Raw genomic sequence first — 16,162 nt, 5'->3', positions numbered from 1 at the left:
ACCCAGGAAGTGGCAGTATGGCAGACACTAACAGTTTTCCCACATTCGTTACCGTAAATTATACATTATTTGGTTCGACTTTTACTAGCGGTGGCTGTTGTCAGCTTCTCCTTTAGTTAACTAGTGACTTGGCTCCTGAATATCTGTTCTCGTTTTGTTATCGCTATTGAGTATTTCACGGGTACCATAACTGTTACGGTGGTCGCGCTGACCACGTTCGCACTTGGCAATTCGGTTCGGAGTTTTTGTTTTCTTTTTGGTAGTACATTTTGCCACGAGTTTTCTTAAGCAACATTCAGCATTTCTGGACCTTTCTGGTCGCTCTTTGAACCTTCACCGGTGAAGGTGCCTGGAAGCGGCAGGCGAAGAAAGGATTCCGATTTCGATACGAGCCGATTTTCCGTCCCAAAGTCACATCACTACGCCCTTTCTACTAGGATTGCTTTCGAGTTGATTTGTTCGAGTTCAAAAAAAAAAAAAAAACGCAAGTACACAGTACGCGACGTGAAAGTGTCGCCGTGCCCTAGGTGCCCGGTGCTAACGCTGGGTGGATTAATGTGGATCGAGAAGAAAAGGAGTACATTGTCAGAAAATGGCGCTAGGCGTTGGTCCTTAAAACAGAACTTCAAATTCGCTCGCAGATGCGCCACAGGCACCGCCACAGCTTGTGCAAACCGTTTGGCCATCTCGTGCTGGGCCGCTGCCCTCGTCCTGCGTTTGATGGGTGCCAGTCGTGTTGCGCAGAGCAGGACTCCGCAGCAGGACCACGGTCCATGGTCTAGGTCTATATATTCTTCTTCATTTTGGTACTTTTTGGAGCGGGACTTTTCGAACGTTTTTCTCCTTCTTCTTTTGTTTTCAATAAAGCAAACTAAAAAGTAACGAAAACACACGCACACTAACACGCACACACACACACACGCACACTAACACATACGGGGCCACAAACAGAGTTGGGCCGATGTTCTCTTTCGCAAACGGACGGTAGGAGAGCTTTTTTGGCAGGGACCAGCAGCACCAACGGATTGGCAAACGGAACCTGCTGCACAGGTGAGTGACTGACCGCCGTGTGGGGGAAGGTGGACTGGGCCGCTGTCTTCGCAGTGACATTCCCGACAGGCGGTGGTGGTGGAGGTGAGCGGCATTACGTTCATCAGCTGCTACGTGGCCTCTCGTCTGCCCGTAAGCGCGCCAAGCGCAGATGCGGCCTGTGCGGCGTAGTACTCGGCGGCTACTTAAATGATTGGGCGGTCGATCGGAGTGGCGAGGAGCTGCTGGCTACGGCGGAACAGCTGGGTCTTGTCCTGCTAAATGGCGGCAACGCCCCTACCTTCCTGGTAGGACTACGACGTTCGCCTCGCCGTCGGTGGCCGGACCGGGCAACTGGTGCGTCTCGCCCGAGTAGGATCACGCGGCCATTACGTTCAGTGTAGGAACCGCACCGCGCTGGCGGACACGGACGGTTTGCCGAGGTGGACGCCACCGCTGCGGCAGTGACTGGCAGTGAATTCGGGCAAGCCGCCAGGCGGATCCTGTCGAATCGGCTGGACGTGAAAACCTCGGATCAGTCCGGGTTCCTTAGGGGCCGGTAGACGGTCGATGTCTTCGCCGGCAGCCTTAAAGGCGGGACGCAGCTAGTGAGCTCCGAGCCGTCCACGAATTGAGGTCCGTGAGTCGGTTCGTCCGCTGGTCCTACCGCCTGATCCCGGACGTCGAGCGATGGTGCAGTGCGAACCACGGGACGGTGAACTTCCATCTGGGGCACGGATTCTTCAGGGAATACCTGCACGCCACGAGGTCCCCCTACTGTCCCGGCGTGCCAGGAACACCGGAGCACGTGCTGGTGGAGTGCGCTCGCGCCTACTGGACCGAGGCACCGAGGACGGCATAACGGCGGCCGCGCTGGAGGGACAGCTACAGCGAGAGAGGGTAGCTGGTACTGGTAGGGATCAAGAGGCCGAAACCGAGAGCGGGTGGGGGGTGGGGCTAGCGGAAAGCAGTGCTGTGCAAAGTTTAAACCCTTAGGTTTAAGGAAATAAATTAAGCACATAATGTTGAAAACAAAGGCCCTGGCCCCGGCGCCCTACACCAGCTCCAGATAGAGGTGCGTGTCCGGCGACACAGAGCAGCTCCCACAGTAGCCACCGCAGAGTGCCCGGACCTTTTTGTAGGGCGGTTGTAGCTGAAACGGGATTCTCGTTAGATGGGAAGCAACGAGAGGGGGAAGCAACGAGGAGGGAACACTTACCGCTACGAGGAACTTCATCACCGAGTGTACGCCGTCCGTTTTCCACACGGTCCGTGGCCTTATCCGGAACGGAGTGCCCTCGAGATTGATGGCGAAGTCACCCTGCGGGCAGTGGCCCGTGTTGCTGTAGCAGTCGCCGGCGGAACCGAATGGCTGCTTCTTGCCCGAGCTGTTCGTGAACTGGAAGTCGTCGGTCAGCACCCGCATCGTGCCCAGGTCGATGCGAACTTTCCGGTAGTGCGTCGCACCGTAGTTGACGCTCTCGTCCGTGTAGTCTCGCGACGAAGTTTGACACTTGTTCGCATCGGCCGCCCGCCGGTTGATGTAGATGGCATAGTTCTCGGTGAGTCCTAGAATAACGTCTCCTAGCCGTTAGTGAGACTGATTCAGCCCGGGCCCCCCTGTGCCTGTGGTATCCCTTACCGGCGGCCAGTGTCAGGTACTCGAGCGGTGTGGCTGTGCCCATGCCGTGGCAGTAGATTCGGACGCTCGTTCCGCGGAGTTGCATCATGTACTCCCCATCAGTGCGATGCCTGCGCCTGGCATCCTTGCAGCTCCGGAACGGTATGGCAGGTTGTCGGCTGGCGCGATTCCGGCAGTGGGCTGGAGGTGTGCAGTCTGTGTAGTTCTTCGGGCGCAGGTGGTCCGGGCAACGGTTCGCTTCGACCTTTAGCAGGTCGTCGTAGCACTTGACAGAGCGGCTCTGTTTACCCTTGCAGTTGCACTACGTTCGGCACCGTGTGGATTGAATGCAAGATAGTGAGACGTGAAAATGAGTTTAGGCGTGGAGTGCTGAGCAAAACATTCGAGAGCAACTGCCTAGTGTTTGATCCACTTTGAGGAATCACCACTTGAGAAATCTCTCAACTTCTTCGTACGATTCGTACAATCACTCGCGAACCTCGCGTAAACAAGCAAATTTCTATCATCACTGGTAAAGAAAAACCTTTTCAACTAGCTTTAGGACGATGCGAATTAATTAGTTGCTTGCCTTCTTCGTTACACTAATGTTGCTTTGATGGAACGAGTTTGACGTTGGGGGGGGGGCTTCGTTGGGACTATGGACTGTTGGACACCGATCATTGTTAGTAATGCAACGTTAGCAATCGAGCATTCATTGGAAGCAGATGTATATGTTTTTGATGAGAAAGAGACAGAAAACAGCTTTGAACATAGACGATAAGAAATATTTGAAGCATAAAGATGCCTTTGCTTGCAAATTGTAGAATCGTGGGTGAGACGCTTGAATTAGTGTCGCTGGCGTGAATATGACATCGCGACTTTTGCAATCGATTGCCCTACGAGGGAACAAAATTGAGAATTATAATGTCTGAAATTAAATACAAACCAAACTACTAAACCAAGCAATGAGATCGTATTCTTAGGGAAAACTCAGAAACGCAGATACTCAACACATACTCGGTTCGATCGCCAGCTGCAGTGGGTGTAAGCTTCGCAGTTTTTCGTGTTCAGTGGCTTCAGCTTCGCGTTGCACCTTTTCGGCGCTATCGTACGGCCGTCGGTGCAGGTCACGTTCCGCACGGTCCATCCGTGGCCGCAGCCCGCCGAGCACTGCGCGCACGTGTATTATACGCCAAATTCGTTGGGAATTTGAATCGCAATGCAGGGCCAGAGATGGACCGGCCAGAGATGTGTGGGGGTGTATGATTGGTGTAACGTGATTTGTGGCGTGAGAGCATAGAGGGGAAACGTTAAGGAAACGCAAGGATGAATCCGGATGGGGAGGGTGCAAAACCAATGCATACACGCCCGCGGCAGGTGAGCACGTCGGTGGTTCGTTTGTTGGTTGGTAGCGGTGTAGCAGTTCGTGATATTGCGACAGGTAGGAAACAGATAGGAAGATAAAACAATATGAACGTTAGAGAGTACAGACACACAGAGAGAGAGAGAGAGTAAAACGAGCACGGAAAGCAAATATGTAGTGTAAAACGTTTACAGAGACACATCCTCCGATGTCTCGAGATGGTCTTGGGATGAGGAACGGCACCGAGTTCGTTTGAAATATGTATCGGCTGCATGTAACAAGAATTGTAATAAATTTGGTACTAGCCTTCTCTACTAGGCTGTTCAAGTTCTGCACCTAGATACTAGAGGTTCTGCACCTCGATACGCTGCTACGAGTCCAATTTTTTTATTGTTGGATTGGTACACTCTTCAAGTGAATATATGTGAAGTTTCATTTCAATCGGTTACTTACTTTTCTTTTACAAGCCATTTAGTATCGACATGTCACAGTATTTTTTATGGCTGTTATGACGTCATCATTTGATGAAAAACACTTTCCACGCATGATTTTTGTGTGTCTGAAAACAGATGGAAGTCGCTAAGGGCCAAATCTGGTGCATAGGAAGGATACTACAACAACTCCAACTTTAATTCAAGTATTTTTGCCATTTTCGAAATACTCTTCTGACAGGGTGCATTGCCCTGATGAAGGAGGATGTTTTTCTTCGACAAACCGGGTTTTATCACGAATTTTCGTTTTCAGTTGGTCTTGAACGTTACAACAATAATAAAAATTTATTGTTTTATCAGTTTGCAAGTAATCCGGTTACAAAATTCCATTCGAATCGCAAAAATTGATTCTTACACCTTTTTGGGCGATTTCTGGACATGAACTCGTTTCGGAGCTGAAGATCCGGGTTCACACCACTCTTTACGCACTTGTTTGGATTCACGATCATAGTGATAGACCCAAGTCTCATCCACTGTGATAGACCCAAAGTCTCTACAAACACCTTTTGGGAACCCAAAACATCAGTCAAAATATTCATTATACTGCTCAATGAGATGGCTAGACCCTATACTAAATCTCTTTAAGTGATTCGACGTTTTCCAATACGATCTCCTGTAGTTTTTTACGATTTCAGGTGTTATGTCTGTTTTTTTTACGTTTTTGACATCGATCTTCTTGACCCTGTTTAAACTCAGAACCCCACTCTTTAAACCACCTAATTGAAGGCAAAGACTCCTTTCATACTTTCAATAATGATTAATAAATTTCCTTTACTTTCAAACCTTCCAAAAATAAAAATTCAATCACTGCACGATACTTGATTTTTTCCATTGTAAAAAACACTGTGACACGTCGATACTAAACAGCTTGTAGAAAAAAAAACAAAGCGACCGATTGAAATGAAACTTCACGTACGTTCATTTGAAGAGTGTACTAATATAACAAAACAAATTAGACTCGTAGCAGCGCCCTCTGGCATCGAGGCGCAGAACTTATTGAACACACTAGCAGATTAAGGACTTCAGGATTGCGATGGTGTAGTTTTTCGTTCCTCATCTTTGTTGCTGCAAACACTACACACTGTTAGATGGTAATCACCAGTGGTCCTGAGGGGACACTAACATTCGTTGGATTGAAGGGAAAAAGGGGGCATCATAACAAAAGAAAACCAAACTTCCTACAAACTAGCGCATAGTTACGTTGCACACCTTGGACCAGGGTGAGGTCTTCCAACGGAACGGACAGGGTTTGTTACACGATTTCTTCGGCTTGCTCGGTGACGGCTTTGCAGCGTTGGCACAGTATTTCGCGTCGACCTTGCGGCCAGCTTTGATGGGCTTTTCATTGTCCTGTGACTTCGGAAACACACGCTTGCAGATGAACTGCGGCGTGCGCCGTCCGTTTGGATCGCATCTTCCGGCGCACTATTCACAGCATGTTTCATCGCACGGCACGGCACGGGATAGGCGGACAGATACACATACCCACAGAGGCAAGCGCGGTGGCGGCGGTGGCGGTGATGGCGGATGGAGTTGTTGGTTGAATATTGGTTTGGCGGGAAGGTGTTGGAGCAGCGGCACGTGGCGTTTTTACATATAACGCGTACATGAGGCAGCGATGAGAGCAGGATGTTTCGCGTATCGTTTGTTGCGTAGTATATGCGTATGCGTATGGAAACAAAGAAGAACAAACGGTCCGCGTGATGGTGTATGGTGGAGTAATGTAACGTACCAAAGAAGAGAAAGAAACAAAGAAAGAAAGGGAGAGAAAAATAAACGAAAAGAAGATATCGTTAATCAACGATAAAATGAAAGAAAAGTTCACACATTTGCTTACTTCACGCACTGCGGTTGCTCCACTGAGACAACCGGAGCGCTAACGACAAAACTGACTGACTAAACTGAGACTGAGTTTATCAAAAAACAAAGGGGTAAAGCAAACGAAAACATTCAACAAAATACGAATATTAAAAAAATGTGTGTGAATCATCAAAAGCAAATAGGAAACTAGATAACGGTAAAACGAAAAAAGATCAAACAATAAAACAATGGTGATATTTACGGTCATTGTCCATTTAAATTTGCAACACGACTCTACGGCGGGCGGTTTCAGTGTCGTCTCGCATTGGTCACTTGCTTGGCCGCGATGATCCTGACAGAGGACCTGACGGGAGCGTTTGCATTGTTCATTACACTAGAAGAGAAAACACAGTGAAATAGAGTTCGGGGGGTTCGGGTGGGGGTGGGGCACACGCCAGGAACTGCGAGGGTCGCCAGCCAAGGTGGGTGGGAAGTGTTGCGTAGGACAAACCCAATAAGGTTAGGTAAGGGATGGGCCTGGGCGGAAGGGAAATGGGGATACTAAATCCATCCACCACAAACTCCCTTTCAACGGCTCCAAAGTGGGAACATGCCAATCAATTAAAACAAACGTAAAAAGGCAACCCAACCCCAAGGTCCGCCAGGATTCAGGATTTGTGTTTGTATTCGTGTTTCCGTGTTTCCGTGTGTGTGTGCTCCTACAACCTAAAACTTAGTCCTGATCAATGCAACGCGCTGGACGCGGAATTTTCCCAAAGGCCGATAATGGAAAGAAAGAAATCGTGATACAATCGGTGAAGGTGAAGATTTTCCAACAGAGTATGGTTCAGTGAAGGCGTTGTGCGCAGGCGAACTGACAAATGATTTATGGGCAGCTAGTGCTTATGAAGTTTAATGATTTTTTACAAAAAAAAAACCCGTAGCCATGGCGTATGCTTCGCATTGAGATGAGGCCCCTTAAGCAGAGTATGTGCACGCACATGAAATCGAGTGGTTGACTGATGAAATGGGGTGAAGTAAGATGCACATTTTGTATCGGATCGGGGTTATCGGTACCGATCATACAGGGACCATCAGCGTGTTACGTCCATTCACATGGGCACTGTAAGAGGCAAGGCTCGGGCTGCGTCACTATGTAGAACTAACGTGCAAAACTGTATCGAGTGGCGTGTTGGTGTGTGCGGTTGTGTTTTCATCGAATTTAAAATATCCGCTCGCCTTCTCTTCGACGGAGGAACTATGATACCGACCGAGGTGCTGATGTCGGGCGATGATTACGAACAGGCAGGGCTCCACTTACCTGACTCCACTGGCCGAAGGACCAAACGGGACACCGAACGTTGGGGCAATCATACCGTTGGACCGGCTTGGAACTGTTGCGGGTAACACAGTAACGATCGTCCATCACCTGACCGGTGTTGGACAGGCAGCGGACGAGACGCTTCTTAAAGCCCCCGCCGCACTCGGCACTGCACTGCCACCGGTAGCTCGGTTGGTAGTCTACACTTTTCATTTGCTGCTTTAGCGAGTATTGTGTGTTATGCATTAACTACAAAATTGGCATCAAAGTAAAGAAAGAGAGAGAGAGAGAGAGACAGATAGATAGGGGTAAAGGAAAATTTTGAGTCAAATTGGGTTTTGCGCTCGCTGTCCGGTGGTTCGGATTCCGTTCAATGTTTGTCCGAATGCACAATGAATTTTAGAAACAATGGTTTCGATTGTAGCTGGCACGATGATGCTCAGTGTGTAAGACGGTGCCTGGCGTATTGGCACCATTCGTTAGACTATTTCAACAATACACCAACAACAATGGTCTAAATCTATCACATTGAACAGATTTGAAGATAGTACACATACACTGCGGTGCGTCTGTGTCCGGTCCGGAAGAAGAAGATGGTGGTGTGAACGGACAAACATGAATTGCGAAGCCAGAGAAGCAAAACATTGAAGGACATACACAGGACATTGAGGTGTATTTTTTTTTTCAGAACCATCGTCATCTTGATTTTGATCAAAACCGAGTGGAAAGCATGAAGGGGTGGTGTGCACGGGGGTGGGGTGGCGACAGGACAGTGAGTGTCAAGCGAGGGAAGTAACTGGTCACACGCGTAACAAACAAACCTTTGACTCGCACGGTGGCATGGTACAGTTGACGATGACCGCTACTGGACGGGCACCACACAAAGCAGCATTGACGGTCACATTGTTAAGCTTACACTGCAGTGCGTACGCCCGTTGGCCTTCGCCGCAGGTCACCGAACACTGTGCACCGGAAGCGGCGTGATGATGATGATCGAGTATGATGATCGCGGCGAGCGAACGCCGGCGCCGGCAAAGGCACGCAGCGATTGACAAAATGAGGAAACATACTTTAAAATGACAAACAATAGCAAACTGACAAGCACACATGCACACTTATCCTACAAGGGTGGGTCAAGGTAAGGGAGTATGAGTGGCGGGCTGGATGGCGACCAATTTTGCGTAAGCTTTTGTGGGCAGAAAGGCTGGTGCTTCCCTTCGCTCGCACACAAGCGGAAGGCTCGCTTCAGCCCACGAGCTTTTGATGGCCGAAGAATGTACAGACTTTTTACAAATCGCTATGAACGAGTGAGTACGACCCAAACACAGACTTTTATCGCACGGTTTGCTAGGATATTTACAGCCGAGATCGGTCGAAAAGGAATTGCAGAGCAATGATCTTTGTACATGGGTGTTCCAGCGGGGTTGGGCTTTGAGGGTAGGCAAGGAAAGCAGAAAGAAGGACAACATGAAACAAACATTGCTAAGTACCGGCGTTAGATTGTCCGTAATCCACCGGGGACAGTCGCTGCGGTTGCAGGTCTGCACGTCGTCCTTGCGCTCCTTCACTGCGCAGTACGAGTCATCGATCTGAAAACCGTTCGGCTCGGAAAGACACGTCGCAGAGCGGTTCTGAGTTCTGTCGGTACAGGAACACTGCGCGACGGACGATCGAGATCGAGCGAGTATTCGGATCACGTGAGACGCAGTGTCGATTCCCCGGTTTTACGGGATGACGGGATGGCGGGATGACGAGATACAGTCCCCAACAGGGGGCCCCGTGTGGCAATAGACAATGCACAAATGGGCACAGTAATGGGACGATCACACATTGGCAGTGAAAGACAGAGAGAAAGAAAGAGAGAAAGAGAGAGAGAGAGAGAGAGAGAGAGAAAGAGAGAGAGAGAGAGAGAGAGAGAGAGAGAGAGAATCCCGATCAGTTTCGCAGTGTGCGGTAACGATAATCACCGGCACGAGGTAGGGCTTCTTGCTCGTTACCGTAGTCCATGGCGAGTACGACCAGACCGCTTCCTTGCACGATCCTTCGCACTGTTCCCGGGCGCTCATCGGTTTCTGGATACCGGCGCATAGCGCCGCGTCCACGTAGTCCTGCTGGAGCGATTCCAGGTGCTTCCGGACGCACAGATACTCGGTCTGTTTCAAGCCTTCGCCGCACGCTTTCGAGCACTCCGTCCGGCCCGCTTCCCAGCTAGAATGGAAAGTAATGGCAGCGAGGATACCACAGGCGACCGAGGGTAACTTACTAGAATTTACACTCCGTATTGCACGGTTCGTACAGATCTTGCGGTTTGACCGTTTCGTTGCAGTTCTCCGGTGCCACCTCCTGGCCGGTGTCGGCGTTGTAGCAAGCGGCCGTCCGTCGCTTCTTCCCCGAGCAAGCCTGATCGCAGTCCATCCACGAGGACATCTCCCACCGGTAGGACAGTTCCGCGACGTGTGGTCGCTGTGGTGCCCGCTGCAACTTGTTCGAGTTCTGCAGCGAAAGGTGATCCCGGTGATGTTGCGGCGAGTGGTGTGAATGATCCGATTGGTGGTGCTGCTGCGGAGCGATAGCTTCCCGGTGTCCCGGGAGCACATTGGCCAACGGGTGGCTCGGTATCAGGTAGCTGTACACCACCTGCCCGTGGTGATGATGGTGCTTGTAGTGGTGCGTCTTGTAGAACAGCTTCACGGTGAGCTTCTCCCGCAGCGGGCGCCCGAAGGCGGACGTGATCCGCTCCACGTGGTTACCGAGCGTGCTGTACTCCAACCGGACGCCCGCAGCAAGCCGATGTTTGCTCGCGTGTGACGGCGGATGTTTCGGATCGTTGAAGATGGAGTCGTTGTCGCACGTGCTGCAAAGTACTACATGAAAAGGGTCGCGTAAACAAACGTGAGTCATTTCCGAGCGCGCCGCTTACTCCAAACAAAGCTTACTCAAATAGCGCTCCTTGCTGTAGCCTTCGTGGGTGATGTTGATGTTGGTCGCTCCCTTTGGGATGTTGAACTCTTTCAGATTGTCGTACGGTTGCTTGTGGTGCTTGTTCAGTTTCCCCAGCGGCAGGTACCCGTGCACCTCCCGGCAGGTGGAGTTGTCCCCGTTGCACACGCCACAGCGGTCCAGCTTCGCGTCCGAGTCGAGCACGTAGTCACAACCGGCCTTCCGACACTGGCCGTTGATGCACATGTCGAAGCTATCCTCCGGGAAGGTACAGGGCGTCCCATCGATCACCTTCTCGCGCAGCATAAAGTACATATTGACGTCCTTTGCGCGGACGCGACAGTGCAGCTTGCAGTGGTCCTCGGCCTTCGTACCGTACTTCGGTATCCACTGTACGTTCTTCTTCAGGTCGGCCACGTCAAAGGTCTGGCCGTCGTGCTCGTGGCACTGCTCCTCGCGGAAGTTGTACCGCGAATCGGGACAGGGCTGCGTGTTGCACGTGCGATAGTCGATCCGCAGGCCGGCGCAGAATTTTCCCCCATTTTTCGGCTTCGGCGAATCGCACTCGCGGGTCCGATTCTGAACGCCTCCACCACAGCTACGGGAACAGTGGCCGAACCTACGGAATGGGTGATGTCATTAGGCGAGATCAACGGTACCTGTTCCGTCCGGAAGCTACTTACGCGCTCCAGTGGCTCCAGCCACCGTTTTGCGGTTGAAGCACAGTCCGATCGATCGGGACGCACTGGCCTTTCTGGCACCAGTGACCGTCGCTGCACTCCGTACCGTCCGCCCACGGCATGTGCTGCGTCTTGCAGCCGAGCATCTCGTCCTCCAGGCTACACCACAGCCTGGTGCAGACCGGCATGTACGAGCAGATCTTGTAGCCGTGGCCGAACACCAGCTCGCACTGCTTGTTGTTGGTAAACTTTTCGCCCGCCAGCTTCGAGTCCATCTCGGTCGGATCGATCAGATCCTTGGTCGGGTGGTTCAGCAGACAGTTGTTCGGGTTTTTTCTTACCAAAGAAAGCGAGAGAGAGAGAGAGAGAGAGAGAAGGAGAGAGAGAGAGGTTGGGAAGGTTGGTTTATGCTAATTTTGACCTTTGCCAGTTCCGTGCCTCTTCACGGCCCGGTTCGTTCTAGTTTTCGTTGTGTTCGCGGTGTTCCGGCGCACCGCGAGATGATTTATGTAGCACAACTCTCACACCGGTCGGCGGTCGCCGATCGTCGGGATCGCCAGGATCATCGGGTCGAATATTTGAATGTGACCACAGCACGGCAGATAGAAGGAAGACCGCCGTCACCGCCATAACGAAAGCACTGCTGATTGTGAGGATTTTATTCAAATTTTATTGATGATTTGTTTATCGATCGTCTGCTGACCGCTGAGGCGGTATATGGTGCATAGGAAATGCCTTTCGAATTACTATGCAGAGCAGAGCCGGCACTCCTTAACTCCGAGCCTACTGAGACCGTAAAATTAACGCATCCTTTCTGCCGATGCCGATGGAATATTTACGACCGTCTCGCCCCGTGGCTGGATTGTGCAATCGATAAGCGGACACCGCATAAACAATCTGGTTGGTGTCCTAGGTCGGGACCGTCGCGGCCCAGTCAATTGCACATGCACGCGGTGCGTGATGAAGGAAATCGTAAATTTGTGATTGACCGGGCCGTCGAATGGTCGAGGTGAGTGGAAGCAGTAATTGCAATTGACACGCCGGTCACAGTATGATAAAAACCAGTTGGACACAGCACAGCATCCACGGCGGGGTGCTCCGGTGACACAGGATGACCAGATGGTTGGAGCTTTCATTGCAACACGGCTTTCTCCACGGCCGTTTTGACGCGACTAAAACGGTGTAATCCGCACTGACAAGAGCTGTGTGTTTTAATCGTTTGATATTTAGCTCTTCCGCCAGGGAAAGGGATTGTTCGTTCGGAAAGGGCATTTGAAAAATGACGCCTGACCGCTCGATCGGTCGATCGGTGAATAAATGATCCCCAGCGCACGCCTCGGTGAAAGGTGAGCAAATGATTTACGGAACGGAAGCTGATTAATCGTTTGTCATACTCGTGGCTCCACTACACCCAACTTCCCATCATTACTTGGTGATGTTCTCGGATACATACGCTAAGGTAAATAAATGTGTCTCACAACTCACAACTTAAGGTAAAATATACCGCACAATGTTGGCTTTCGTGAAGAAAGTGGCATCTGTTTCTGATGCTCCATTTTTCGAACATTTTTATGGGACGCCCGAAAACGGAAACCACGTCCCAAAGGCAAAGGTGCAACAAGGGATCCGATAATGAAACGACTGGCCCGGCTTCCTTAAGTGGGGCCGAAAAGCGGCGATCATCAGAGATGACGCCCTCAAGGGCCGACGACGGTCCTGAACCTGATGAAGCCATTCATTTCCTAATACGGGGGTAAACTTCATTCCCGGCCACATCGAATCGAGTGCCCTTTAGGGGCGTCCTTCACCAAGTACTGGTAGCAGGTCGTAGTGGAAAATGAGGCAACACCAATCGTAGCTTTAAGCGAATGAAATTCGTGCTCACCAAATCTGGCCTCACGAACTGCACAGTAATTCGCGGTTCGCTCGCACGATCCTTGGGCCTTCGTTTTACAAAAAGAAAGTTTACCGAATTTACTGTAAGGCACAGTTCTGGGCAGAGAAATTTGTAACACGTCGGGTCTCTCTCTAGTTTGGCTCACGACATTCGTCGTGATGCTTATGCACGATGCACCTACAGAAGCACACTAAGCAACCGCATCGGGATCACTCCAAAAATATGAGTAATTGTAGCATGGCAACGTGGTGACAACCGGCAACAGAGGCGGTGCATTCTGTAGCGCTGTGTTATAATTTCTCTCATCTCCTGATGTCCAAGCAAGCGGATGAGTAATGGGAGGCACGGCGACAAACCAGCCGTGCTCGGCACTAATTGGGTGAAAGAAGCATAAAAAGGTGTGGACACCGACCGTGTCCGTGGCGGACTCTTTGATTGTGGGATGTTATTTCATGTACAAGATATAAACCAACCGTAACCGGATCCGGGCACGGCGGTCATGACTTCTGGCTCGCGACGGGAACCGAAATGTTTCCTCCTGCTCCTCCAGGGACGAAAGGTTAAGCTGGCGGGGGCCGTGTCAAAGTGTCAACGTAGCAAGCGGATTGTCGAGCGGAGCGTTTATCACGATGTAAATACCTTTTGGCTTTATCTAAGCTGTCCGTCCATCATCGTCCACCACTGTCACTTTGACAATTGCACGCCGCCGAAAAGACGTACTAAGCGACGGATCCGGAAAAGGAGGCTCTGGCTCGTTCCTTAACGGGGCCGAACACTTGGTGGTTTATGGTAATTGATATTTGTTGCACTCAGTTTACAAATCCTTTTAAGCCGCGATTACGAGTGCACTCGGAACTCGGCCAGGGAATGCGTTGATAGCATATCGGGACGTACGGTTTAACCGCACAAAGCTCTTTACATCGCTTGCCACGCTCAATGGTTACTTGGTTGCTTTAAATCAATGAGTAGTTCCTCGAACGGAAAGTATCACCTGGGCCGGTTCACTATCAAACACATTAACCCACGTCGTAGAGCCGCATGTCTAAATATTTGGGGCGAATGCCGGAAGAAGATTCATACGCTCTGCAGACGTTGCCGGCGAGGGCGAAAACTCACCTTTGAGGTGCATATTAAAGTGTTATAAATATTTGCACGATTTATGTTGTTTGCATACGTAAATCAAATCGCTCTCCTCTCGTTTGGCCGCCAGCACTGGGGCTCGTGACCATCGTGAGCCGAGGGTAAAAAAGGAAAAACCGTCAGCTTCCTTTCGGTACGCCGTGCTACTACCATCGGTTTCTCCCACCGGCCATCGGCTTTCGGTTCGGCAGTTTGTGGCAGGCGTGTTGAATTGGCGCAAAAGGAAAAAGAGATTTATTTCTCCAGTCCAGCCGCGGCCGTCCTTCATCTTCAGCGCGCTCGCGGCACTGGCTACCTTTTTATTTTCCACTTGCACGCATTTTATTCTTGCCTTTCGCATTTTGCCCTCCACCGGGCCAAACACCGGGAATGGTTGCAATTGCACCGTGCATTCTTCTCCGTTGGCCCCGTGGGCTTCGGGCGGCAAGTGGCTTCAATCAATTTTGGGCTGACGGTCGATTCGTTTGGCCGGTAGTTATCCTTTCGGACGCGAGAGGCAGAGAGAGGACCACTTACACCACCGGATTGTTACGGTTCGTGTTTTTTTTTGTCCCCGCAAGTCCCGGCGCCCTTATAAGGGTTTGGACGCAGGTCGAGATTGTTGTGATTGCCGCTGATCAATTATTTGATTAACGGTGAAATATTTGCGGGTTGCGCGTTGCATATGTTTTCGCCGGCCGTCGGCAGTGCGCGCGAATGTGATAAAATATGTTTTACAATTTTATTTATTTGCGAGATGTGCTGAGTTTTTTTATTAACGTGTTGAGATTTATACATTGCGCAACTTGAAATGCGATCCCTTTCCCATGTGGGCTTTGTAAAAAAAAATCCCTCTCGATGCGTCAAGTAGAAAGTCTACCGAAAGTCTATTCGGTGCAGTTGGCAATTTCGTGGCTCTTTTTGCCAAATTGCCACTCTCTGATCAACGATGTTTCGGTTTAATTGATCAATCGAAACATTTCATGTATTTTTAATAAGCCCCAATAACATAAATCATCATTCAGATGCACCGTTTAGCTGCAGGTTATGCGTGATAACGGTTTTCGGCTTTTTCGGTTCGTTCCCGCGCCCAGCTCCTATCGCTTCCAATCGCCAGTCCGATCACGATGTAAGATGATGTCCTTTACGATCGATCGCCGAGGATGGGCCGGGCAGCGGACGGATCCAACGGCGTCCAACCGCCCGGAAGACAAACGCATAAATCAGACTGTCATTGAGGAGGTTTCTTCAATGAGCGGACGGGGTTTAACCCGTCGCTCGGACCACCCGACAGTGGCCGCATTGCATTGTTTTGTTCTGGCCCGTACCTTGCGCCAGCATGCCGCCGGTGTTTTTTATGCTGATGTCGAACAACATACTTTCACCGTTGGAACATATCAAAGCAGTGCTTCGTGGGGCACCAAAACAAGACAAACTGCGAAGAACGCATTGTGTTGCGCTTGTCCGTGAGAGGTGCCGGAAAGACTGCACGCCACACATGACGAAACGTGCTGCACCCACCGACCCGGGGCCCTGCGATCGCGAGTGAGCAAATGGGTGAAAGCTCCCTGCAGGAACCACCAGCAGCCATCGATAAGTTAACCATTATCGGGCGAATGAAATTGGGAGGCACCGAATTTGACATCATCGGGATGCAGGTAAACATCCCGAAACAAGCATAAACACAGTTAAAAACGAAATTTGGGGGAATAAAGAAGGGGAAACAGCACCGGACGGCCCGTTGTGTTAAGGCCATTTACGGTGCACGGTCGATGCGTGCGATTGTTCTGCAACACCGTAGACCTGGGTGGTCGCATAAATCCGACGATAGAGAATGGGAGAGCACGAGACAGAGAGAGAGAGAGAGAGCTCCACCAAGATGAGGCTGTCGATTTTCCGGT

General features: G+C 50.7%; 1 protein-coding gene across 1 annotated transcript in view; it reads right to left on the bottom strand.

The window, feature by feature from the left end:
• Positions 1 to 2,083: 2,083 nt before the first annotated feature.
• LOC131207266 (A disintegrin and metalloproteinase with thrombospondin motifs 9) overlaps positions 2,084 to 16,162 on the bottom strand; it is a 36,386-nt gene continuing 22,307 nt past the window's right edge. Inside the window, exons 10-22 of the mRNA XM_058199877.1 lie at positions 11,249 to 11,581; positions 10,573 to 11,184; positions 9,889 to 10,479; positions 9,623 to 9,833; positions 9,116 to 9,280; positions 8,447 to 8,587; positions 7,626 to 7,874; positions 6,567 to 6,698; positions 5,714 to 5,929; positions 3,668 to 3,820; positions 2,672 to 2,972; positions 2,249 to 2,598; positions 2,084 to 2,182 (exon numbers count right to left, since the gene is read on the bottom strand). Of these exons, the coding sequence (XP_058055860.1) occupies positions 2,084 to 2,182; positions 2,249 to 2,598; positions 2,672 to 2,972; positions 3,668 to 3,820; positions 5,714 to 5,929; positions 6,567 to 6,698; positions 7,626 to 7,874; positions 8,447 to 8,587; positions 9,116 to 9,280; positions 9,623 to 9,833; positions 9,889 to 10,479; positions 10,573 to 11,184; positions 11,249 to 11,581 (3,553 nt within the window). The remainder of the gene's footprint in view (positions 2,183 to 2,248; positions 2,599 to 2,671; positions 2,973 to 3,667; positions 3,821 to 5,713; positions 5,930 to 6,566; positions 6,699 to 7,625; positions 7,875 to 8,446; positions 8,588 to 9,115; positions 9,281 to 9,622; positions 9,834 to 9,888; positions 10,480 to 10,572; positions 11,185 to 11,248; positions 11,582 to 16,162) is intronic.

Source organism: Anopheles bellator, chromosome 2 (genome assembly GCF_943735745.2).
Source record: "Anopheles bellator chromosome 2, idAnoBellAS_SP24_06.2, whole genome shotgun sequence".
Classification (NCBI taxonomy): domain Eukaryota; kingdom Metazoa; phylum Arthropoda; class Insecta; order Diptera; family Culicidae; genus Anopheles; species Anopheles bellator.
Note: the sequence above shows the minus strand (reverse complement) of the source record. Positions and strands in the feature narration are given on the sequence as shown.